The sequence below is a fragment of the Cherax quadricarinatus genome, chromosome 99, assembly GCF_038502225.1.
Source record: "Cherax quadricarinatus isolate ZL_2023a chromosome 99, ASM3850222v1, whole genome shotgun sequence".
Classification (NCBI taxonomy): Eukaryota; Metazoa; Arthropoda; class Malacostraca; order Decapoda; family Parastacidae; genus Cherax; species Cherax quadricarinatus.
The window spans coordinates 1,379,456-1,404,420 of NC_091390.1; the positions used below are offsets into that span (position 1 = coordinate 1,379,456).

Genomic DNA, 24,965 nt, shown 5'->3' on the forward strand with positions numbered 1-24,965 from the left:
CTATAGGCTGTTAATAATACACTTGTCATACTGACTGTTTTTACCACCTTTATGCAGCTGTACATAAGGCCCGAGGATGTGTGTGTTGTGGTAGGTTAAGTTTGATAACTAGCATGCTTAGACTAGTGTTATTTAGTGAAAGCTCTAGTGACAGTTTTAGTTACAGTTCTAGTGTGCTAATCTCTCTCATTAAAGCTCCTCGTATTGAGGACGTATTACAAAGGCCTTTCAACTAGGTAAGATCTTTGTGGGATAAGTGAGGAAGACTGGGCAAGTGAGGAAGACTGGGCAAGTGAGGAAGACTGGGCAAGTGAGGAAGACTGGGCAAGCGAGGAAGACTGGGCAAGTGAGGAAGACTGGGCAAGTGAGGAAGACTGGGCAAGTGAGGAAGACTGGGCAAGTGAGGAAGACTGGGCAAGCGAGGAAGACTGGGCAAGTGAGGAAGACTGGGCAAGCGAGGAAGACTGGGCAAGTGAGGAAGACTGGGCAAGCGAGGAAGACTGGGCAAGTGAGGAAGACTGGGCAAGCGAGGAAGACTGGGCAAGTGAGGAAGACTGGGCAAGCGAGGAAGACTGGGCAAGTGAGGAAGACTGGGCAAGTGAGGAAGACTGGGCAAGTGAGGAGGACTGGGCAAGTGAGGAGGACTGGGCAAGTGAGGAAGACTGGGCAAGTGAGGAAGACTGGGCAAGTGAGGAAGACTGGGCAAGTGAGGAGGACTGGGCAAGTGAGGAAGACTGGGCAAGTGAGAAAGACTGGGCACGCGAGGAAGACTGGGCAAGCGAGGAAGACTGGGCAAGTGAGGAAGACTGGGCAAGCGAGGAAGACTGGGCAAGTGAGGAATAGTCTTTAGTGATAGAGAAAGTGTCGGAGCTAGACCCAAGAGCTGAGCTCTGGTGGGACAGGCTGGAGAAGAACCAGGCTGTGTTACTGGAAGTCTTGAGGAGTTGGCAGCTGGCTTGGTCGCAGGAGAGGACGGCAGGTAGGTTCGTAGAGAAGCCATTCTCAAACTTCTGGAGAGGTGGTACAGTTGTGTTTTGTTACCAAAGGTTAATTGGAGTGGTTTGATCAACTCCAGTACTTGGGTAATTGAGAAGCGAAGTGGTGACTCACAGGAAAACTAGACTGACCCAATACATAGCTTTTTGTACAGCTGTGTGCAGGTCATACTGCTCTCATGTGTAGATAGCAAGATTGTTCCATGTGGGCGTGCTGGTGTGGGAGTTATCATTATCTTCCACAGAAGAGGATTCTTTGGGCGAGTCTACAGTTGTACTGGCAGGTAACGGTGGGTCGGCAGGAGCACTGGAGAGGTGTGTTGATGTGTCTACCGGCTGAGAGACGTTGGAAGCGGTGATTTAGGCTGTGGAATCAAAGTTGTCGACGATGGAGGCAGTTGGAGATGCTTAACCTGGAGTTTACCTGGAGAGAGTTCCGGGGGTCAACGCCCCCGCGGCCCAGTCTGTGACCAGGCCTCTGGGTGGATCAGAGCCTGATCAACCAGGCTGTTACTGCTGGCTGCACGCAAACCAACGTACGAGCCACAGCCCGGCTGGTCAGGAACCTACTTTAGGTGCTTGTCCAGTGCCAGCTTGAAGACTGCCAGGGGTGTGTTGGTAATCCCCCTTATGTATGCTGGGAGGCAGTTGAACAGTCTTGGGCCCCTGACACTTATTGTATGGTCTCTTAACGTGCTAGTGACACCCCTGCTTTTCATTGGGGGGATGGTGCATCGTCTGCCAAGTCTTTTGCTTTCGTAGTGAGTGATTTTCGTGTGCAAGTTCGGTACTAGTCCCTCTAGGATTTTTCAGGTGTATATAATCATGTATCTCTCCCGCCTGCATTCCAGGGAATACAGGTTTAGGAACCTCAAGCGCTCCCAGTAATTGAGGTGTTTTATCTCCGTTATGCGCACCGTGAAAGTTCTCTGTACATTTTCTAGGTCAGCAATTTCACCTGCCTTGAAAGGTGCTGTTAGAGTGCAGCAATATTCCAGCCTAGATAGAACAAGTGACCTGAAGAGTGTCATCATGGGCTTGGCCTCCCTAGTTTTGAAGGTTCTCATTATCCATCCTGTCATTTTTCTAGCAGATGCGATTGATACAATGTTATGGTCCTTGAAGGTGAGATCCTCCGACATGATCACTCCCAGCACGTCAGTTCCTTGTTTTCTAATATCATGTTCATTTTTCTCCTATAATCTACCTTGTCCATAATTACTATCACATTACACAGATAACCCGCACATAAAAGAGAGAAGCTTACGACAACGTTTCGGTCCGACTTGGACCATTTACAGTGTGACTTTGTAAATGATCCAAGTCGGACCGAAACGTCGTCGTAAGCTTCTCTCTTTTATGTGCGGGTTATTTGTGTATCGTTCCAGTCACGGTATTGTCTTTTTTTGTTACTATCACATTTGCTGTGTCTGCTTTCGTAAGGTGAAGTCCAGGATCTTTGAGGACATTTGTGTTTCAGTTGAACTCTGAGCTTTGATCAAACCTCTACAACACAAATATCCTCCAAGATTTGTTGAGTTATACCAGGAATTAAGGAAAGATCCTGGACTTCACCTTACGAAAGCAGACACAGGAAATGTGATATTAATTATGGACAAGGTAGATTATAGTGGAAAAATAAATGTGATATTAACAGACAAGAAGACTCGGGTGCCTCTTAAGGAAGAGTTGCTTAGGCAGAGGCAGGAGACATGTCTGCAGGTGCAGGGAAATTCACAACATTCAGAAAATCTCTGAGGATGTCAGCTGAAGGTGTGGAGTCCGGGAAATTGAAGGCAGGCATGTTGTCCAAATGGAATAGTTTGTGAACTGTAGTGTTGAATGTGGTAGGGTTTGCCGCATTAGCAGGGTGTGCGTACACCGTGCAGTACAGCACCTTGGACGGAGCACCGTCGGGGAGTGCTGAAAGGGAGTTACTGGGTGAAGAAGACTTGTGTTTCTTGGATAATCTTCACAGTATCTGATTAAGTTTAGTAATATCGGTATATGAAAGAGATTTTGAGGTGTTCCTCTTGAATCTTTTTAGATACGATTTCTTTCCTAAGTGGGCACTTAGCTGCGAGAGTATGAAGAGTACCCTTGCAGTTAAGACATGTTGGAACAGTGGCAGTGGTGTAGGGTTTGAAATCATGCCCTTCTTTTCCACAGTTTGTACAAAATTTCTTGCTCTTGACAGGGCAGGAATTTGTAGTTGTACGAATAACAGGTCCAATAGGGAGTGATGTGTTTGAAGCAGTCGGGTTCAACTTCCTCGGGTGTGTATGATAGTAAGAGACGGCTAGTCCATCAGACAGAGCTTGGACAGACATTACAGTGGCAGAAAATACGATCACTGATGAGGCTTTGAGAATTCTAGTAGAGGCCCAGGCATTTGGGCCCTCGACGGATGAGCTGGGCTCATTAGTAGAGAGCCGTGACGAACCTGTCTAGGTGTTCAACGAAAACAGAACACTTAGCCTGTAAGGATGGAGAGTTAGAAATGATAAAGCCACGATCTCTGAGAGTTTGGAGAGCTGTAGTAGTATTATGGAGTTTATCAGCCTCCTGGTCGCTGGTGTAGGCGTCCAGGAAGGCGTCCTTGAGGGGGACGATGCTACGGAACTTGAGTTACAGTCTTCATTTAAGAACAAATGAAGAACAAGCTTGGCGGGATCGTTATCTTGGCACGATGTGACATCTGTTATGTAGAGGAGCAAAAATACTTCCGTAATTAGTGTTGTGAAGGCCTTTCAACTTGTCGCTCAATTGTGAATGTGCTTCTTCAGGTGCATTCACAAAAAATTCACCCTATATGAAGGAGCCTTATAAGAGAGTTTACTGTATATGTTGTAGCATTTATACCTCTTCAAGGGGGGCTCCTTGGCGTGGTGAAGAGGCTCTTGGTCTGAGGAATTAGCCCTGTCGGTCTTCTTCCTCAGACCGAACCTAATTACCCCCCATTCTCCCCTCCCCTATCCCATCCTCCCCATCCTCCCCTTTTTCCATTCCTCCTCCTCCTCCTCACCCCTCCCTTTTGCCCTTCCTCTTTTTAGCCTTCGTGATTTCTCCCACAGGCGCGCTAGTTCCTAGGTAGGGGAAAGGACACCGGGGTCCATCCCATTCCGTTGAGGTTTCTTGGCGGTGGCGTAGTTTGCCGTGGAATCTGGATTGCCTAGGGATGTCCCGATCCCTCTCCGGTATCCCGGAGTGGCTTTGGGTGTCTTTTGGGCGACGGGTGTATCTCTGGAAGCCACCTTTCGGATTCCGGGGGTGGTGGCTGAAGGAGGTATGCTTTGTGGCGGATATCCGGCCGCCCTCTCTTTTGTCCACCGAGGTAGCTCGGCAGATGTGAGGTTGCTATCCCAGATTGCTGGTTTACTGGCATGAAGGGTAGGGTATGGCACGGGTTCCATGCTGCATCTGCGCTACTAGCGGTGTCGAGTCCTCTTGGGCGCGAAGGGGGATTTCCGGCCCTTTCATTCCTCCTGGGAACTATTCCTCCCCGCTCCCCCCTTTTTTTATTCTTTTTTTTATTTTTATTTTCTTTTCTTCTTTCTTTTTTTTTCTTAAAAACAAAAAGCAAAGGAGTAACCTAACCATGGCAGCCCTAGTCCATGAAACCACTACCCCCGGGCCCCTTCTTGATACCGCACCCCATTCTGACCCTGCCTTGTGTTTAGACCACTCTTCGGACACTCCTGATGCCCCTGTACCTCTTGCTGGTGCTGTTTCCTCACCCGCTTCAGGTACCGGGGCTTCGACTGACTCCTTCGATTTGTCTGAACTCCGCTCTCCTTTGACTATGCTTCCGGCTTCTCCCTCTACGGTACGGCAATTTTCGAATCGCCCACCCATTTCCTGCCGGACCAACTCCGGTCCTACTCCTAAACGCCAACGTCAATCTCCTGATGATGCTCCGTCGTTACCTTCCCATTCTACTCGGAAACGACCGACACGTCAAGCACTCCCTCTCCACGCTCAGTTTCGGACCACACAATGGACTAAATTCTTTACTTTAAGACCAACTTCTTCTTCTGCCTACCTTTCTGACCATAGTATTGCCAAAGCGCTCCTGCGTCATGTTGGCAGAGATATTTCATTTCACGCTCTCAAGAGCGGTACACGCATCGTCACTGTCCAGAATGCTACCCAAGCTCATGATCTTTCTCTCCTTTCGAATATCGATACTACTCCTATCACTATTGAAAAACATCTTTCTCTCAATTCTTGTAGTGGTACTGTCATTCTGCCCCATACCATAGTCCAACAGAATTTCCAGTCATGTGGCAATGACATTTTTGAACAGCTGGAACTCCAGGATCTCCCAATCCTCAAAGTAGACACTTATGTCCTTCCTGCCCGGGGGCGGAGACGTTACCCTTGCAATGTGGCTCGTTTAACTTTTGACAGCCGAGAACTCCCGTCCTCTGTATATGTCGCGGGACATCGGTTACAAGTTCGAAAGGTGATACCTACACCGCAACAATGTAGAAATTGCTGGCGTTTTGGTCACCCAGCGAAATATTGCAGATCTATGGCCGAATGCCCAGTCTGTGGTGCCGACAACCATTCTAATACATCTTGCAGTCAACCTCCATCTTGCCTTAATTGTAATGAAGCTCACCCTTCGTACTCCCGCCGTTGCCAGGTCTACTTAAATGAACGTGAAATCCGTTGCCTCAAAGAGGCAGAAGGTCTCCCTTATGCTATGGCAGTTACTCATCTCTGCCTCCAAGGGAGACTACCCCGTGTTTCTTATTCTCGTGTTTCCAAACGTCCCCCCACTTCTGGGGTCCCATCTTCTGCAGCCTCCTCTGTTGTTACCCCTCCCATAGCCACTACGGCATCTAATCCTTTTGCTGTCCTTGGCTCTGACGTCCCGACTACAACTCAGTCTGTTCTCACATCTTCGCGTCCTTCCTCACAAGCCCCAGTATCGACAAGACCTCGTACGACACCTAATACCAATCGCCCCTCTACTCAGAAGTCCAAAAAATCCACATTGCTCAAATCTTCTTTGCCCCTTCCTTCCCTTCTTCCACCTCCACACGTTACCTTTCCAGTCTCTGTACCTAGTTCTTCCCCTCTCTCTGGCTCTATTACAAGTGTGGAGATTCACCCTCCTCCTCGTACTATGCCTTCCACCCCCGTCCCCTCCCAAGTTTCTCCCTCTTCTGTCCCCTCCCAGGTTTCTACCTCTTCTGTCCCCCCCCACACTTCATCTCCAGTCCCTTACACTTTTCCCTCCCCCTCTACTTTGGTACAGTCCATTACTGTCCCAATCTTTACTCACCCTCCTCCTCCTATCTCCAATATGGTTTCCCATACATCTTTGAATTCAGAAACACTTGAAGCCATTTCAGAATATATTGCAGAGACTAAACCTTCAATGGACACTGATTCACTTCCTGTTCCTTCTCTTCCCTCTCCTCCATCTTCACAACCCCATTCTTCGCAACGCTCCGTTCCTTCGCTACTTGAACATCTTCCAATGCCACCACACGTTGACTTTTCTAACCCCTCTAGTCCGTAGGTGCCTTTACCTACAGATTCCTGATATTTTCTTCATCGCCAATCATGGCCTATTTACAGTGGAATATCCGCGGCCTCAGGGGTAATCGGGGTGAGCTTCAGATGTTGCTTTCCAGGTTTTCCCCTGTTGGTGCTTGCTTACAAGAACCAAAATTACACTCGGCTGTTTTCCAACCTATCTCAGGCTATAATTTATTGTATTCTTCGGATCCTTTCTCAGATGGGACCTTTAATGAAAGTGCCCTTCTTCTACGCAATGATATTCCGTACTGTCAACTATTTGTCCATACCTCGCTGCATTACACTGCAGCCCGTATCCACTTGAATAAGTGGTTTACAATATGTTCTTTATATCTCTCTCCTTCTCGAGCATTTTCTATCCCAGACTTTGCCTTTCTTGTTTCATCCTTACCACCACCACTTCTGTTACTTGGTGATTTTAATGCCCACCATTTCCTCTGGGGGGGGTCTCATTGTGACTCACGTGGCATTCAGTTGGAGGCTTTTCTTGCCTCTCACCCCCTCCATGTTTTAAATACGGGTACTCCCACCCATTTTGATCCTCGTACTCATACTCTCTCTTGCATCGATCTATCAGTCTGCTCTTCCTCCACTGCACTAGACTTCACCTGGTCTGTTCTACCAGACTTACATGACAGCGATCATTTTCCGATCATTCTTACTTCTCCTTCCTATTCACCACCTTCCCGTAGCCCTCGCTGGCAATTTGATCGGGCAAATTGGGATCTTTACTCACACCTCACTGCTTTTAGTGAGGTTCCTTCTTCATCCTCCATTGATGAGCTCCTACACATCTTCTCGACATCAGTTTATACCGCAGCTTCTCATTCTATACCCCAAACCTCAGGCAGGCATTCTCAGAAGTGCGTGCCTTGGTGGTCTCCTGCTTGTGCTCGTGCAGTACGTTTGAAACGTGCTGCATGGGGCAGGTACCGGTACAATAGAACCGCTGAGAGACTTGTTGATTTTAAGCAGAAGCGTGCGATCGCTCGCCGTGTCATCCGTGAAGCTAAACGCACTTGTTGGCGAGACTATGTTTCCACCATCACCTCTGCTTCTTCTATGAGTGCAGTCTGGAAAAAAGTAAGGAAATTGAGTGGTAAATACTCTCCTGACCCGGCTCCTGTTCTACGGGTCACTGGTGTTGATATAGCAAACCCTCTCGACGTTGCCATTGAACTTGGCACACATCTGGTCCGTATTTCCCGAGGGCTCCATCTATGCCCCTCGTTTCTTTCCTCAAAGTCTGCCAGAGAGTTAGTACCCTTGGACTTTTCTTCTCTCGGAGAAGAACAGTATAATGTGCCTTTTACACTTCAAGAACTGGAGGCAACGCTCTCAGCTTGCCGATCATCGGCAGCTGGGCCTGATGACATTCATATTCGTATGTTACAACATTTACATCGGTCAGCCCTTGTAGTCCTCTTACACCTCTTCAATCTTATTTGGGCACAAGGAGTTCTTCCCCAGCTGTGGAAATCTGCCATTGTTCTCCCTTTCCGCAAACCGGGTACTACAGGACATGATGCCTCCCACTATCGCCCCATCGCTCTTACAAGTGCAGTTTGCAAAGTGATGGAACGCCTCGTAAATCGACGTTTAATGTGGTATTTAGAGACTCACAACAGTCTCTCCGCTAGTCAATATGGCTTTCGTAAGGGTCGTTCTACCATAGACCCCTTACTACGCTTGGATACGTATGTTCGTAATGCCTTTGCGAATAATCACTCAGTTCTTGCCATATTTTTTGACCTTGAGAAGGCATATGACACAACTTGGAGGTATAATATTTTGGCCCAGGCCCATTCCTTAGGCCTCCGAGGCAATCTACCATCCTTCCTTAAGAACTTTTTAACTGACAGACATTTCCGTGTTCGAGTCAATAATGTTCTTTCCCCGGACTTCGTGCAAGCTGAAGGTGTCCCTCAGGGATGTGTTCTAAGCACAACACTTTTTCTCCTTGCTATAAATGATTTGGCCTCTGTTCTTCCACCCAATATTTGGTCATCACTCTATGTTGATGACTTCGCTATTGCTTGTGCAGGCGCTGACTGTCACCTTATTGCAGTTTCTCTCCAGCATGCGGTCGACCGTGTTTCCACTTGGGCCACCACACATGGGTTTAAATTTTCAAGTACCAAAACTCACCAAATTACTTTCACTAGACGCTCTGTTATCTCCGATCATCCTTTGTATCTCTATGGCTCCCGTATCCCCGAACGTGATACAGTCAGGTTTCTAGGCCTTCTCTTTGACCGTCGGTTACCCTGGAAACCTCACATTACCTCTCTGAAGGCAACTTGTCACAGCCGGCTAAACCTTCTTAAAACCCTTGCTCATCTTTCCTGGGGAGCTGATCGTCGAACTCTGCTTCGCCTACATTCAGCCCTCGTTTTATCGAAACTCGATTATGGTGACCAGATTTATTCAGCTGCCTCTCCTGCTACTCTCTCTAGCCTTAACTCTATCCATCACCAAGGCTTACGTTTGTGCCTTGGTGCTTTTCGCTCTTCCCCTGTTGAGAGCCTCTATACAGAAGCAAATGTTCCATCCTTGTCTGATCGCCGTGATGCCCATTGCCTTCGTTACTATGTACGCTCTCACGATCTACACAATCCTTCCATTTATAGAATGGTCACCGATATTAGTAGACATTCTTTATTCGTTCGCCGCCCCTGTTTGCTCCGTCCCTTTTCTCTTCGCCTACATTCACTCTTGTCTTCCCTTCAGTTACCACCTTTATATGTTCATGTAGCATCTCACTTTTCCCTGCCCCCCTGGGAAGTTCCAGCTGTTCGGGTCTGTTCTTTCTCACTCCCTTGCTCGAAAGCTCAACTGCCTACGGTGGCTTCCCGCTCTCTTTTTCTTGATCACTTCCACTCCCATTCTCATGCCACCGCTGTGTACACAGATGGCTCTAAGTCTTCAGACGGCGTCGGATTCGCAGCAGTGTTTCCGGACAGCGTCGTACGAGGGCATTTACTATCTTCAGCTAGTATTTTTACTGCTGAACTGTATGCCATTCTTGCAGCACTTATTCGTATTGCATCTATGCCTGTGTCATCATTTGTAGTAGTCTCAGACTCCCTTAGTGCTCTACAGGCTATACGAAAATTTGATACATCTCATCCCCTAGTTCTCTGTATCCAACTTTGGCTACGCCGTATCTCTACCAAACATAAAGATATTGTTTTTTGTTGGGTCCCTGGTCATGTCGACGTACAGGGCAATGAACAGGCAGACACTGCTGCGCGGTCAGCAGTATATGACCTACCAATTTCCTATCGAGGTGTTCCATTTCTGGACTATTTTGCTGCAATAACTACCCACCTTCGCACCCGTTGGCAACAACGTTGGTCAACTCTGCTCGGTAACAAACTTCATTCTATTAAACCGAGCATAGGTTACTGGCCGTCTTCTTGTCATCAGTGCCGAAGTTGGGAGACCACTCTCTCCCGCCTTCGCATTGGCCACACTCGTCTTACTCATGGGTATCTCATGGAGAGGCACCCTGTTCCTCTCTGTGAGCAGTGTCAAGTTCCAGTATCGATTAGCCACATTCTGTTAGACTGCCCTCTCTATCAACGAGCACGCAGAATTTACCTCCAACGTCGTCTTCGTTCTACTACTCTCTCTTTACCTTCCCTTCTTGCTGATGGACCCTCCTTTAATCCTGACTCTCTCATTGACTTCTTGACAACGACCGATTTACTCCACAAACTCTGATGATACTTTTCGCACTCCCCTCAGCCCTTTCTGGTTCAGTCTCTTGCTGCCCTTTACCCTTTCACCATCCACTGCCCCGCTGTTATCCGTAACCTGTTGCTCATCCATCTCCCTTTTGCCACCTGATGCCCTCACTTCCTTCCTGCCCTGCAGCGCTGTATAGTCCTTGTGGCTTAGCGCTTCTTTTTGATTATAATAATAATAATAATGTAGCATTTATATGTATAGTGGCTTTGCATGTTCTATTTATAAGTTTACTGCTGGGTAGTTTACTGCTGGGTAGTTTACTGCTGGGTAGTTTACTGCTGGGTAGTTTACTGCTGGGTAGTTTACTGCTGGGTAGTTTACTGCTGGGTAGTTTACTGCTGGGTAGTTTACTGCTGGGTAGTTTACTGCTGGGTAGTTTACTGCTGGGTAATTTACTGCTGGGTAGTTTACTGCTGCCATATACCACATACTTTCTCTTGGTGAGAATACATTCTAAACTTTCCCCAGTAATATTAATGTATAAATTTTACAGACTACTATACTTCCATAACAATGTACAGTATACCAGAAGTATACCAGAAGTACACCAGAAGTACACCAGCAGTATACCTGGAGTATATCTGGAGTATATCTGAAGTATTCTTAGATTAGACCTAGATAATATCTGGATTATACATAGATTATACCTGAAGTATACCCGGAGTATACCTAGATTATACCCAGATGTACCTGGAGTATACATGAATGGTGTTCTGGGGGTCAACGCCCCCACATCCTGGTCCATGACCACGCCAGGAGGTGGATCAAGACCTAATCAACCAGTGGTAAGAGATATAGCAGGAAGTACAAAATAAACCCCAGAGAAAATAAAGGGCACCCTGGGTTCAATAAGAGAACACTATATCAACATCCTTGACCCAGGAAAAACTCGTATATGTCAGAATCTCTTTTAACTAAGAATATCTTTATATTTGCTTGTGTTCTCGTTTATTTATAAATTTTATTATATTTAGCATTTATAAGACACATGTACAACACCTAGGTGTCTTTATTGGTTGGGTAATAGTGTTGCACATGTGTCTTATTCATCAATAAAGACACCCAGGTGTTGTACATGTGTCTTATTCATCAATAAAGACACCCAGGTGTTGTACATGTGTCTTATTCATCAATAAAGACACCCAGGTGTTGTACATGTGTCTTATTCATCAATAAAGACACCCAGGTGTTGTACATGTGTCTTATTCATCAATAAAGACACCCAGGTGTTGTACATGTGTCTTATTCATCAATAAAGTCACCCAGGTGTTGTACATGTGTCTTATTCATCAATAAAGACACCCAGGTGTTGTACATGTGTCTTATTCATCAATAAAGACACCTAGGTGTTATACATGTGTCATATTCATCAATAAAGACACCTAGGTGTTATACATGTGTCTTATTCATCAATAAAGACACCCAGGTGTTGTACATGTGTCTTATTCATCAATAAAGACACCCAGGTGTTGTACATGTGTCTTATTCATCAATAAAGACACCCAGGTGTTGTACATGTGTCTTATTCATCAATAAAGACACCCAGGTGTTGTACATGTGTCTTATTCATCAATAAAGACACCCAGGTGTTGTACATGTGTCTTATTCATCAATAAAGACACCTAGGTGTTGTACATGTCTTATTCATCAATAAAGACACCTAGGTGTTGTACATGTGTCTTATTCATCAATAAAGTCACCCAGGTGTTGTACATGTGTCTTATTCATCAATAAAGACACCCAGGTGTTGTACATGTGTCTTATTCATCAATAAAGACACCCAGGTGTTGTACATGTGTCTTATTCATCAATAAAGACACCCAGGTGTTGTACCTGTGTCTTATTCATCAATAAAGACACCCAGGTGTTGTACATGTGTCTTATTCATCAATAAAGTCACCCAGGTGTTGTACATGTGTCTTATTCATCAATAAAGTCACCCAGGTGTTGTACATGTGTCTTATTCATCAATAAAGACACCCAGGTGTTGTACATGTGTCTTATTCATCAATAAAGACACCCAGGTGTTGCTCACTATTCTCTTTATTACTCCTGATATAAGTTAGTGATCAGTTATGAACCTTCACAGCTGAGCAAGGAATGGCTCTAGGTTCAACCAGGGCTGGTTCTCTTCTTGGATCGAACCTTTCCCTGACCAGCACTGCGTCACGACCTACCTATGCCCACTCCAGCTCCACCTACGCCCACTCCAGCTCTACCTACGCCCACTCCACAGTAGCAGGGAGCTCCAGCCTGCCTCCACACAGCCGCAGAAGCTCATCTAAGCTCCCTTTTATACCTTACAGGGACTCAGTCCTCACTTGGTTATTGAAGGATACATTGGGAGGCAATGCAAAAACACTGATGATTGCTAGTGAGTATTGCAATGTGTTGCTGTAGATGTTAGAAGTGTTGTTAGAATAATGCCTCATTTGTGTTGTTGTGGGAGAAAGGTAATGTTTATGTTGGGATTTAGAAGCTGGTTAGATGGACCGGAGTTCTGGAGGTGGGAAGTACAGTGTCTGTACTCTGGAGGATGAGTGAGGATGATACAGTTCTGGAGGTGGGAAGTACAGTACCTGTACTCTGAAGGATGAGTGAGGATGTTACAGTTCTGGAGGTGGGAAGTACAGTACCTGTACTCTGAAGGATGAGTGAGGATGTTACAGTTCTGGAGGTGGGAAGTACAGTACCTGTACTCTGAAGGATGAGTGAGGATGTTACAGTTCTGGAGGTGGGAAGTACAGTACCTGTACTCTGAAGGATGAGTGAGGATGTTACAGTACTGGAGGTGGGAAGTACAGTACCTGTACTCTGAAGGATGAGTGAGGATGTTACAGTTCTGGAGGTGGGAAGTACAGTACCTGTACTCTGAAGGATGAGTGAGGATGTTACAGTTCTGGAGGTGGAAAGTACAGTACCTGTACTCTGAAGGATGAGTGAGGATGATACAGTTCTGGAGGTGGGAAGTACAGTGTCTGTACTCTGAAGGATGAGTGAGGATGTTACAGTCCTGGAGGTGGGAAGTACAGTACCTGTACTCTGAAGGATGAGTGAGGATGTTACAGTCCTGGAGGTGGGAAGTACAGTACCTGTACTCTGAAGGATGAGTGAGGATGTTACAGTCCTGGAGGTGGGAAGTACAGTACCTGTACTCTGAAGGATGAGTGAGGATGTTACAGTCCTGGAGGTGGGAAGTACAGTACCTGTACTCTGAAGGATGAGTGAGGATGTTACAGTTCTGGAGGTGGGAAGTACAGTGTCTGTACTCTGAAGGATGAGTGAGGATGTTACAGTTCTGGTGGTGGGAAGTACAGTACCTGTACTCTGAAGGATGAGTGAGGATGTTACAGTCCTGGAGGTGGGAAGTACAGTACCTGTACTCTGAAGGATGAGTGAGGATGTTACAGTTCTGGAGGTGGGAAGTACAGTACCTGTACTCTGAAGGATGAGTGAGGATGTTACAGTCCTGGAGGTGGGAAGTACAGTACCTGTACTCTGAAGGATGAGTGAGGATGTTACAGTTCTGGAGGTGGGAAGTACAGTACCTGTACTCTGAAGGGTGAGTGAGGATGTTACAGTCCTGGAGGTGGGAAGTACAGTGTCTGTATTCTGAAGGATGACTGAAAATACAACATTTCAGAGGGCCGTCTGAACTGTAATACCAACACTTCTGACAAAAGAGCGACTGAACGAATAATAATAAACTTCCTCTATTTCTGGACGACTCTACCGTGGGAGACACCCATCGTGTTAAAAATAACTGAACCAAATCCCATTTCTTGCAGCTGTGTCGCCTTGCAGCACCAGTTTAGCTGAGAGTTTGTCCACTCTGAGGTATGCAACACGGGCCCGATGCATCGTCAACACTCCAGTAGTGAACCTGGATGATAGAACTGCGACTATCAGTAGTCTGAAGAGGGAAGTGGCAGCTCTGAAGAGAATGCTGTGTGATGCCAAGGTAAGTTCTGGTGAGGACTGTAATTTGTGTTCGTATAAGACTGGTAGACAACTATCCAAGGAGGTACTATCCTCGTATCATCCCAGTGCAGAACAACTATTATTGACCCTCCTATAGTAGACTTTAAACCCCATTAACCAACCAACCAGCCTTAATGGCCATTGTGTAGTAGACTTGAAACCCCATTAACCAACCAACCAGCCTTAATGACCATTGTATAGTAGACTTGAAACCCCATTAACCAACCAACCAGCCTTAATGACCATCGTATAGTAGACTTGAAACTCCATTAACCAACCAACCAGCATTAATGACCCTTTTATAGTAGATAGACTTTAAACCCCATTCAGCCATAATGCTTGTCCTTTATTAGTCACGGTAATGCCCTGTTTTTATTAGTTCTAGTCATGGTATTAGCTAGGCGTTTATTACTTGCATTAACTATATCAACTTCGACTTTATTGATCTCCAGCCAGCATTAAGGAGAGCTCTTGGGAGCAGCAACAAAAGCTCTTTACTAGAAGCAGCATCACAAGTGTCAAGCTCACAGCTCACCAGAGAGTGGATCACCCATCTCCATACCGAACATCACACCAAGGAACACAAGAAAGTCAGGAGAAAAAGTGCTCCAGTCTGTGACCAGTGGAGCCCTGAGCTCCACCAGGGTGCTTCAGCAGTCAGCAGCAGCACACCTGCTGGGAACACCTGTGTCAGTAGAGATATAACTGTTGAGACTGACTTACCCTACCTGCTTAACACTATTGATGATCCACACTCATCAACTATCATCATATATCATATAAAAGTAAGTAGTGTATATCTTTAAACATGTAAGAGAAAATTTTAGAAAGGACTTAATTTTAAATGAGTTCTTTCTAATTGACCAGTTTTACATATTCGGCACGACATATATATATATATATATATATATATATATATAAAACACTGCGACTAGCCAAGGACTTGAGCCCATGCCTAGTCAGTGTTGTTATCGATTAAATACCACTCGTTCGTAGTTACAGTAATATATATATATATATATATATATATATATATATATAATTATATATATATATATATATAATATATATTATATGTATGTATAATATATGCAAAACAACCACTCTGAAAGAATAGAGAAATTCCAAGCGCTTTCGTGACTACTCACATTATCAAGGAACTATGAAAGTGAAGCATCCAAGGAAGCTATATAAGGGGTCGGCCAGCACCTCACTATCAGATCCCACAACGGTTAAACACGTGATGCGCGGCGAGCCAACTTGGACAGGTCCTTTGCAAAACTCACCCCCAAGCAATTTATTTGTCCAATGTATTATTAAATTCTTCCCAAATTCTATTAATTATAAATGGATCTAATTTATATAAACCAAAGGAAATATTCTTATTATTGTCATAAATGCTCCTTGTGGCTTAGCGCTTCTTTTTGATTATAATAATAATGTCATAAATGCTTTTTATGAAACAAGATTCAATTATATTCCTGTCGACCATGGACTTGCTTGATACTACTTTCTGAACTTTTTGAAAATCAATTGGATGGTTAAAATCTCTTACATGAATAAATAGAGCATTGGAATCTTGTCCAGTTCTAATGCTATATTTATGTTGTTTTAATCTTAGTTCGAGATTTTTACCAGTTTGACCGTAATAAACTTTATTGCAAATTTTACAAGGAATCTTAGACACATCCATCAGCATTTTGGGGGGAATTCTTAATCAAAAGTTTTTTTACTGTATCAAGATTTTTGAATACAACTTTAATATTAAAAGTCTTAAGAAGAGAAGGCATATCAACCAAGTTTTCATGGTAAGGGAGAACCAACATATTTTAGTTGAATAAGGCTGGTTGCCCTTTTTTGGCTCGCCGCGCGTCACGTGTTTAACCGTTGTGGGATCTGATAGTGAGGTGTTGGCCAGACCCCTTATATAGCTTCCTTGGATGCTTTACTTTCATAGTTCCTTGATAATGTGAGTAGTCACGAAAGCGCTTGGAATTTCTCTATTCTTTCAGAGTGGTTGTTTTGCATATTCTGAAATCACCTGTTTACTGTGATCTTATTGCATATATATAATATATATTTATTTATTTATTATCACACTGGCTGATTCCCACCAAGGCAGGGTGGCCCGAAAAAGAAAAACTTTCACCATCATTCACTCCATCACTGTCTTGCCAGAAGGGTGCTTTACACTACAGTTTTTAAACTGCAACATTAACACCCCTCCTTCAGAGTGCAGGCACTGTACTTCCCATCTCCAGGACTCAAGTCCGGCCTGCCGGTTTCCCTGAACCCCTTCATAAATGTTACTTTGCTCACACTCCAACAGCACGTCAAGTATTAAAAACCATTTGTCTCCATTCACTCCTATCAAACACGCTCACACATGCCTGCTGGAAGTCCAGGCCCCTCGCACACAAAACCTCCTTTACCACCTCCCTCCAACCTTTCCTAGGCCGACCCCTACCCCGCCTTCCTTCCACTACAGACTGATACACTCTTGAAGTTATTCTGTTTCGCTCCATTCTCTCCACATGTCCGAACCACCTCAACAACCCTTCCTCAGCCCTCTGGACAACAGTTTTGGTAATCCCGCACCTCCTCCTAACTTCCAAACTACGAATTCTCTGCATTATATTCACACCACACATTGCTCTCAGACATGACATCTCCACTGCCTCCAGCCTTCTCCTCGCTGCAACATTCATCACCCATGCTTCACACCCATATAAGAGCGTTGGTAAAACTATACTCTCATACATTCCCCTCTTTGCCTCCAAGGACAAAGTTCTTTGTCTCCACAGACTCCTAAGTGCACCACTCACCCTTTTCCCCTCATCAATTCTATGATTCACCTCATCTTTCATAGACCCATCCGCTGACACGTCCACTCCCAAATATCTGAATACATTCACCTCCTCCATACTCTCTCCCTCCAATCTGATATCCAATCTTTCATCACCCAATCTTTTTGTTATCCTCATAACCTTACTCTTTCCTGTATTCACTTTCAATTTTCTTCTTTTGCACACCCTACCAAATTCATCCACCAATCTCTGCAACTTCTCTTCAGAATCTCCGAAGAGCACAGTGTCATCAGCAAAGAGCAACTGTGACAACTCCCACTTTGTGTGATTCTTTATCTTTTAATTCCACGCCTCTTGCCAAGACCCTCGCATTTACTTCTCTTACAACCCCATCTATAAATATATTAAACAACCACGGTGATATCACACATCCTTGTCCAAGGCCTACTTTTACTGTCTAACAACCACGGTGACATCACACATCCTTGTCTAAGGCCTACTTTTACTGGGAAATAATTTCCCTCTTTCCTACATACTCTAACTTGAGCCCCACTATCCTCGTAAAAACTCTTCACTGCTTTCAGTAACCTACCTCCTACACCATACACCTGCAACATCTGCCACATTGCCCCCCTATCCACCCTGTCATATGCCTTTTCCAAATCCATAAATGCCACAAAGACCTCTTTAGCCTTATCTAAATACTGTTCACTTATATGTTTCACTGTAAACACCTGGTCCACACACCCCCTACCTTTCCTAAAGCCTCCTTGTTCATCTGCTATCCTATTCTCCGTCTTCCTCTTAATTCTTTCAATAATAACTCTACCATACACTTTGCCAGGTATACTCAACAGACTTATCCCCCTATAATTTTTGCACTCTCTTTTATCCCCTTTGCCTTTATACAAATGAACTATGCATGCTCTCTGCCAATCCCTAGGTACCTTACCCTCTTCCATATATATATGTATGTATATATATATATATATATATATATATATATATATATATATATATATATATATATATATATATATATGTATGTATATATATATATATATATATATATATATATATGTATGTATATATATATATATATATATATATATGTATGTATATATATATATATATATATATATATATATGTCTATATATATATATATATATATATATATATATATATATATATATATATATGTATGTATATATATATATATATATATGTATGTATATATATATATATATATGTATGTATATATATATATATATATATATGTATGTATATATATATATATATATGTATGTATATATATATATATATGTATGTATATATATATATATATATATATATATGTATGTATATATATATATATATATATGTATGTATATATATATATATGTATGTATATATATATATATATGTATGTATATATATATATATGTATGTATATATATATATGTATGTATATATATATATATATGTATATATATATATATATATGTATATATATATATATATATATATGTATATATATATATATATATATATGTATGTATATATATATATATATATGTATGTATATATATATATATATATGTATGTATATATATATATATATGTATATATATATATATATATATATATGTATATATATATATATATGTATGTATGTATATATATATATATGTATATATATATGTATATATATATATATATATATATATATATATATATATATAAAGTTTTTCTTCTTCTCTTTTTTAGTAATTGTATACAGGAGAAGGGGTTACTAGCCCATTGCTCCCGGCATTTTAGTCGCCTCATACGACACGCATGGCTTACGGAGGAAAGATTCTTTTCCACTTCCCCATGGACAATAGAAGAAATAAAAAAGAACAAGAGCTATTTAGAAAAAGGAGAAAAACCTAGATGTATGTATATATATATATGCATGTGCGTGTCTGTGAAGTGTGACCAAAGTGTAAGTAGGAGTAGCAAGATATCCCTGTTATCTAGCGTGTTTATGAGACAGAAAAAGAAACCAGCAATCCTACCATCATGCAAAACAGTTACAGGTTTTTGTTTCACAGTCATCTGGCAGGACGGTAGTACTTCCCTGGGTGGTTGCTGTCTACCAACCTACTACCATAACAGTGATGGAGTGAATGATGGTGAAAGTTTTTCTTTTTCGGGCCACCCTGCCTTGGTGGGAATCGGCCGGTGTGATAATAAAATAAAATAAAATATATATATATATACTCAGCTGGTCCACTAACCAACCGTCAGCGTGCCTCGTTGTGCTCCCGGCTTTCTGGTGTTTTCACGGTCGCTCTTACGTGCTAGAACTTTAATTTGTGTCATCAATCCTATACGATACATCCCTCTAGCGCCTGGAACCAATCTTGGGCGGAAAACATTATATACTGAGTCAAAAAAGGAGAATTAGTGTGCATTACCTAGCAGAGTTTACTGCCAGAGGGGAATCATAGGCCTGTTTCCCGTGTGAAAAAAATAATAATAATTGAACGTTGTGTCAGAGGAAAGAAAGTCTCCCTGAAAGCATTGAGTATACATAGTGTATAGTGTATACTACAGTGGCTCCCTAGTATATTGATGATAAAGGCTAAAGTGTCATTTGAAAACAGGTGAATTTGTAAATGAAGTGATAAGCCTATAGAGGCAGGTGCCAGAAGTCGCCAGAAACTTACCACAGGTCAGCTGTTTTTAATAATCTTCCTGGCCTGCTACTGTACTCGCATATAATCTAGTGATACCAGTGAATAGCAGAATACAGTGTTGTAGTAGCAACTAACCAGTATTATAATGGTACTTAGTGGAGTGGAGTGACTTTCATTAGTTTCATTTTCTTGAAATACGAGACGTTACTGTGAATTTCATATAACCTGTAGTTACCAGCGGTCGCAATATACACAACGAGAAGCAATTATTACTACAGAAAAAGCGTCCTTCCTCCAAAATTTGCACCAGTCAACTATAGTGATAATATAGCATTTATTGTGGTGGAGACGGAAAAACAAAAATAGAAAAGCCAGATACAGCGATTGATAAACAAAGAGGTCGACTGTACGTCATTGTAGGAGCTGCCAGATATCACCGGCTCTTCAACACGCAAGTTATACTTTTGTATCAGTCAAATCACATATTACTCGGGTAGATAATTTCCAGTAGATCCTTCATGTGTTAGCTCAAATCACCGACCAGTATGTTTTAAATAAGTGACCCACTGATCAGAGCAGATCGACTGGTCCGAACCCTTGACTGGTCCGAACCCTTGACTGGTCCGAACCCGGGACTGGTTTCAAACAGTTTCGTTGGACAATAAAGCAGACTGTAAACGGATGGGTTTGTAGGCGCCCTTATAAACACAAACATTAAAAATCAGGAACGTGACGGTAAGCTGTCCAATATACAAAAAGAGTTAGAAACAGAAATACAAATAGCTAGAGCTTCATTTAAGGTTATTAATATAATATTCAAGAGGTTGCTAGTAGACTTGCAGTAAATCAACCATTCAAATCATTATGAAGCTGTGTGTAGTCTGTGGTCAGTCAAACAAACGGGCTACCACATGGATAAATTGTCATTTTTGTGGAAATTGGTGTCACGCTCCTTGTGCAGATATCCCAGAACTAGCTACAAGCAGTATTAAAACAGAGAAGTGTTTTTGGGTATGCCCAAATGAGGAAAATCTGTGGACTAAAATCACAAGGGTATTAAAAGAGGATAACATCAAAGCTGCTTTCATAGAAAACCTGGAAGCTTTCTACAACAGATGGGAACATAAAAAGTCCGGGCTGAATGGTACTGCCCTTGATACTGGCCATGTAGTCACAAACTGTAAGGCTGGAGGTGATGTCCTGGTAGTCAGTAAATGTAGGGCTGATAGTGCTGTCCTGGGAGACAGTAATGGTGAAGCTGGAGGTGCTGTCCTGGGAGACAGTAATGGTGAAGCTGGAGATACTGTCCTGGGAGACAGTAATGGTGAAGCTGGAGGTGCTGTCCTGGGAGACAGAAATGGTGAAGCTGGAGATACTGTCCTGGTAGACAGTAATGGTGAAGCTGGAGATTTTGTCCAGGTAGTCGGGAATTATACGCAGGAAGGAATACATATAAATGACCTCATAGAGGACAGGAGCCATAGTAGGGAAACAAGTGTAGTCAAAGATAAGATAAAACCAATATTGCAAACCAGAAATACCGCAGGAAATAGCAAACAAGAGGACTCCAATAGCAATAGTGAGGATAAATTACCAAAAACAACTGGTGGGAGCTCCATTGTTGGTGCTAAGGAGGATAGGAATAAGACAGGGAAACATGCACCAACAGGGAATACAGTCACAGAAACCCAAGGCAAACGGAAACCAAGCCTGTGCACATACTATGCACTTGGTATCTGCTGGCATGGGAAATCTGGAAAAACAGATGGGACATGCAACTATGACCACCCTAGAAAATGTCATGCCCATATGACAACAGGAAAATGCAAACTCCCTTCCTGTAAGCTTTTTCACCCTGAAATGTGTACCTCTTCAGTACAGGAAAGACTGTGCTATAACTTAAATTGCCAGGCATACCATCTAAAGGGGACAAAAAGATACAAAACATCCAGGCCATGGGAAAACCTGGGTAGCCACAGCCACTCAAGAGGGAGAGGTTTTTTAGTGCCAGGAAGGAAAAAAAACTGGCAGGAAATGGCAGAAATCGTACACCAAATCCAGTCATTCCTGGAGTGGAACCACAGTCGATGGCCTCCACTCCAAACCAACAGATACAGATACTAATGCCGGAAAAAAAATCCCCCCCCAGTACCAACAATACCACCAGTCCGATAACATTCTTCTTTGCAAATATACAGGGTCTAAAGCCAGCAATAAACAACAAAATACCTTTCATCCGTGGACTGCTTGCAGAGGCAAAGGCAATGTTCGCGGCTTTCACTGAGACCCACATAAAGGATCACTTGGACAACGAAATATGGATCCCAGGTTACAACCTATACAGATGTGACAGAGTGAACAGGCAAAAGGGGGGGGTTGGCCTGTACATTGCAGAGTCACTTGTTTGCACAGAACTGCTTAATGCCTCAAATGACGTAGTGGAAGTTTTAGCAGTAAAGGTCGAGAACCAAAACCTAGTCATTGTGGTAGTCTACAAGCCTCCGGATGCAACATCCCAGCAATTCCAGGAACAGCTGTTAAAAATTGACCACTGTCTGGAAAATCTTCCAGCTCCTGCACCCAACATCTTGCTCCTGGGGGATTTCAACTTAAGGCACCTAAAATGGAGGAATATAGCAAATAATATTGTTGCAGTAATAACACCAGGAGGCAGCTCTGATGAAAACTCACACTCACACGAGCTTTTAAATCTCTGCACAAAATTCAATTTAAACCAGCAAATAATAGAGCCTACTAGACTGGAGAATACACTAGACCTCATCTTCACTAACAATGATGATCTGATAAGAAATGTCACCATATCAAAAACAATATACTCAGATCACAACATAATTGAGGTTCAGACATGTATGCGTGGAGCCTCAGACCGACAAAATGAGACTAGTCACGAGGGAGCATTCACCAAATTCAACTTCAATAACAAAAACATAAAGTGGGACCAAGTAAACCAAGTCCTAACCGATATAAGCTGGGAAGATATACTAAGCAACACAGACCCAAACTTATGCCTAGAACAGATTAACTCGGTGGCACTCGATGTATGCACAAGGCTTATTCCTCTAAGAAAAAGGAGGAGTAGATGTAAAATAGAAAGAGACAGGCGCTCCCTTTACAGGCGACGGAAAAGAATAACAGAGCGGCTAAAAGAGGTCAATATACCAGAAATGCGCAGGGAGACACTGGTCAGAGAAATAGCAAGCATCGAACTTAAGCTAAAAGAATCCTTTAGGAGTCAGGAATCGCGGGAAGAACTAAAAGCCATAAATGAAATCGAAAGAAACCCAAAGTATTTCTTCTCCTATGCCAAATCAAAATCGAGAACAACGTCCAGTATTGGGCCCCTACTTAAACAAGATGGGTCCTACACAGATGACAGCAAGGAAATGAGTGAGCTACTCAAGTCCCAATATGACTCAGTTTTTAGCAAGCCGCTAACCAGACTGAGAGTCGAAGATCAAAATGAATTTTTTATGAGAGAGCCACAAAATTTGATTAACACAAGCCTATCCGATGTTATCCTGACGCCAAATGACTTCGAACAGGCGATAAATGACATGCCCATGCACTCTGCCCCAGGGCCAGACTCATGGAACTCTGTGTTCATCAAGAACTGCAAGAAGCCCCTATCACGAGCCTTTTCCATCCTATGGAGAGGGAGCATGGACACGGGGGTCGTCCCTCAGTTACTAAAAACAACAGACATAGCCCCACTCCACAAAGGGGGCAGTAAAGCAACAGCAAAGAACTACAGACCAATAGCACTAACATCCCATATCATAAAAATCTTTGAAAGGGTCCTAAGAAGCAAGATCACCACCCATCTAGAAACCCATCAGTTACACAACCCAGGGCAACATGGGTTTAGAACAGGTCGCTCCTGTCTGTCTCAACTACTGGATCACTACGACAAGGTCCTAAATGCACTAGAAGACAAAAAGAACGCAGATGTAATATATACAGACTTTGCAAAAGCCTTCGACAAGTGTGACCATGGCGTAATAGCGCACAAAATGCGCGCTAAAGGAATAACAGGAAAAGTTGGTCGATGGATCTATAATTTCCTCACTAACAGAACACAGAGAGTAGTCGTCAACAGAGTAAAGTCCGAGGCAGCTACGGTGAAAAGCTCTGTTCCACAAGGCACAGTACTAGCTCCCATCTTGTTCCTCATCCTCATATCCGACATAGACAAGGATGTCAGCCACAGCACCGTGTCTTCCTTTGCAGATGACACCCGAATCTGCATGACAGTGTCTTCCATTGCAGACACTGCAAGGCTCCAGGCGGACATCAACCAAATCTTTCAGTGGGCTGCAGAAAACAATATGAAGTTCAACGATGAGAAATTTCAATTACTCAGATATGGTAAACATGAGGAAATTAAATCTTCATCAGAGTACAAAACAAATTCTGGCCACAAAATAGAGCGAAACACCAACGTCAAAGACCTGGGAGTGATTATGTCGGAGGATCTCACCTTCAAGGACCATAACATTGTATCAATCGCATCTGCTAGAAAAATGACAGGATGGATAATGAGAACCTTCAAAACTAGGGAGGCCAAGCCCATGATGACACTCTTCAGGTCACTTGTTCTATCTAGGCTGGAATATTGCTGCACTCTAACAGCACCTTTCAAGGCAGGTGAAATTGCCGACCTAGAAAATGTACAGAGAACTTTCACGGCGCGCATAACGGAGATAAAACACCTCAATTACTGGGAGCGCTTGAGGTTTCTAAACCTGTATTCCCTGGAACGCAGGAGGGAGAGATACATGATTATATACACCTGGAAAATCCTAGAGGGACTAGTACCGAACTTGCACACGAAAATCACTCACTACGAAAGCAAAAGACTTGGCAGACGATGCACCATCCCCCCAATGAAAAGCAGGGGTGTCACTAGCACGTTAAGAGACCATACAATAAGTGTCAGGGGACCGAGACTGTTCAACTGCCTCCCAGCACACATAAGGGGGATTACCAACAGACCCCTGGCAGTCTTCAAGCTGGCACTGGACAAGCACCTAAAGGCAGTTCCTGATCAGCCGGGCTGTGGCTCGTACGTTGGTTTGCGTGCAGCCAGCAGCAACAGCCTGGTTGATCAGGCGCTGATCCACCAGGAGGCCTGGTCACAGACCGGGCCGCGGGGGCGTTGACCCCCGAAACACTC

General features: G+C 43.5%; 1 protein-coding gene across 1 annotated transcript in view; it reads left to right on the plus strand.

The window, feature by feature from the left end:
* The window catches only part of LOC128704740 (mucin-3B), a 270,077-nt gene that overhangs the window by 137,420 nt on the left and 107,692 nt on the right, over positions 1-24,965 (plus strand). The window contains exons 9-11 of the mRNA XM_070079522.1: positions 12,391-12,675; positions 14,090-14,262; positions 14,735-15,067. Of these exons, the coding sequence (XP_069935623.1) occupies positions 12,391-12,675; positions 14,090-14,262; positions 14,735-15,067 (791 nt within the window). The remainder of the gene's footprint in view (positions 1-12,390; positions 12,676-14,089; positions 14,263-14,734; positions 15,068-24,965) is intronic.